Below are 1,359 nucleotides of genomic sequence, written 5' to 3'. Positions count from 1 at the left end.
ACAGTTAAACATAAGTTTTAAGGGAAATGCTTTGTACTGAAAGAAGATGAAATATGATTACCAACAAAGAGAAAAATAGTAAACCCAGAAAAAACAATAGAAGTCTGTTTCATAATTCCTTTCTTAAGGGAGAAATAAGATAACATTACTCCAAAATATTCTCTCAGTAATAATGCACTCTTCTGAATACTTCTGATATCATTACATCTAAGCCAAATTAGATATATTAGGAATTTCTTACTTGAATTAAGTCAGCTGCAGCTGCATAGCAGTTCATTTTGGAAGTTTCAAATCTCATTTCCTAGAAACAGACTAAGGTAATGGTGGAAATACATTAAACTATTACTTAACTGTATGCCTCTAATCCAGTTATTATAAAAGGAAACCATGGTTCAAAACATGAATGAATTAACCGTCTTGAATTTACCCTATCTGCAGATGGAAAGCAAATTAAAGCAGAACTATCAAACACCACTACAGTGATGGAATTTATTCTGTTGGGGTTTTCAGATATTCCCAACCTCCAGTGGATTCTCTTTGGGATATTCCTACTCATATATTTGACTATCCTCATGTGCAATAGCATCATAATACTAATCACAAGAATTGACCCTGCTCTTCAGACCCCCATGTATTTTTTTCTTAGCAATTTTTCATTTTTGGAAATCTGTTATGTAACAGTCACTATCCCAAGAATGCTCATGGACCTTTGCATGCAGAAAAGAAACATCTCTTTGTTTGCCTGTGCTACACAAATGTATTTTGTCCTGATGCTTGGAGGCACAGAGTGCCTTCTTCTGACAGTGATGGCCTATGACCGCTATGTGGCCATTTGCCACCCTCTGCATTATTGTCTACTGATGAACCACAGGGTCTGTACTAAGCTGGTGGCTGGCTCCTGGATCAGTGGAATTCCAGTCATAATTGTGCATACTTACCAGATTTTCTCTTTGCCCTTCTGTGGGTCTAATAGAATTAATCACTTCTTCTGTGATCTTCCCCCAATACTCAAGCTTGCTTGTGGGAACACATTTGTGACCGAGATAGCAGTCTATGTAGTTGCGGTGGTATTTCTCATGATTCCATTTCTGTTGATCCTTGTCTACTATGGCAAAATTATCTGCAACATTATGAAACTGTCATCAGTCAGAGGAAGGACAAAGGCTTTTTCCACCTGCTCCTCTCACCTAATAGTTGTAGTGTTATTCTATGGAACAGCTACTATCACTTATTTGCAACCCAAACCACATCAAGCTGACGGAATGGGGAAACTGATATCTCTCTTCTACACTATTTTCATCCCAACATTGAACCCCATTATATATACTTTGAGGAACAAAGATATCATGATGGCACTGG

At 37.5% G+C, this 1,359-nt stretch overlaps 1 protein-coding gene across 1 annotated transcript; it reads left to right on the top strand.

Moving 5' to 3' along the window:
* Positions 1-410: 410 nt before the first annotated feature.
* Positions 411-1,352, top strand: LOC103584590 (olfactory receptor 10AG1-like; the record flags this gene model as incomplete). Its single annotated transcript, XM_008565532.1, has 1 exon — positions 411-1,352. A coding segment is annotated over one exon (942 nt), but the record flags the coding sequence as incomplete, so codon positions are not given.
* Positions 1,353-1,359: the final 7 nt, after the last annotated feature.

The sequence above is a fragment of the Galeopterus variegatus genome, unplaced genomic scaffold (genome assembly GCF_000696425.1).
Source record: "Galeopterus variegatus unplaced genomic scaffold, G_variegatus-3.0.2 Scaffold67751, whole genome shotgun sequence".
NCBI classification, from domain to species: domain Eukaryota; kingdom Metazoa; phylum Chordata; class Mammalia; order Dermoptera; family Cynocephalidae; genus Galeopterus; species Galeopterus variegatus.
The sequence above is the reverse complement of the archived record's forward strand: the minus strand, read 5'-3'. Positions and strand labels throughout refer to the sequence as shown.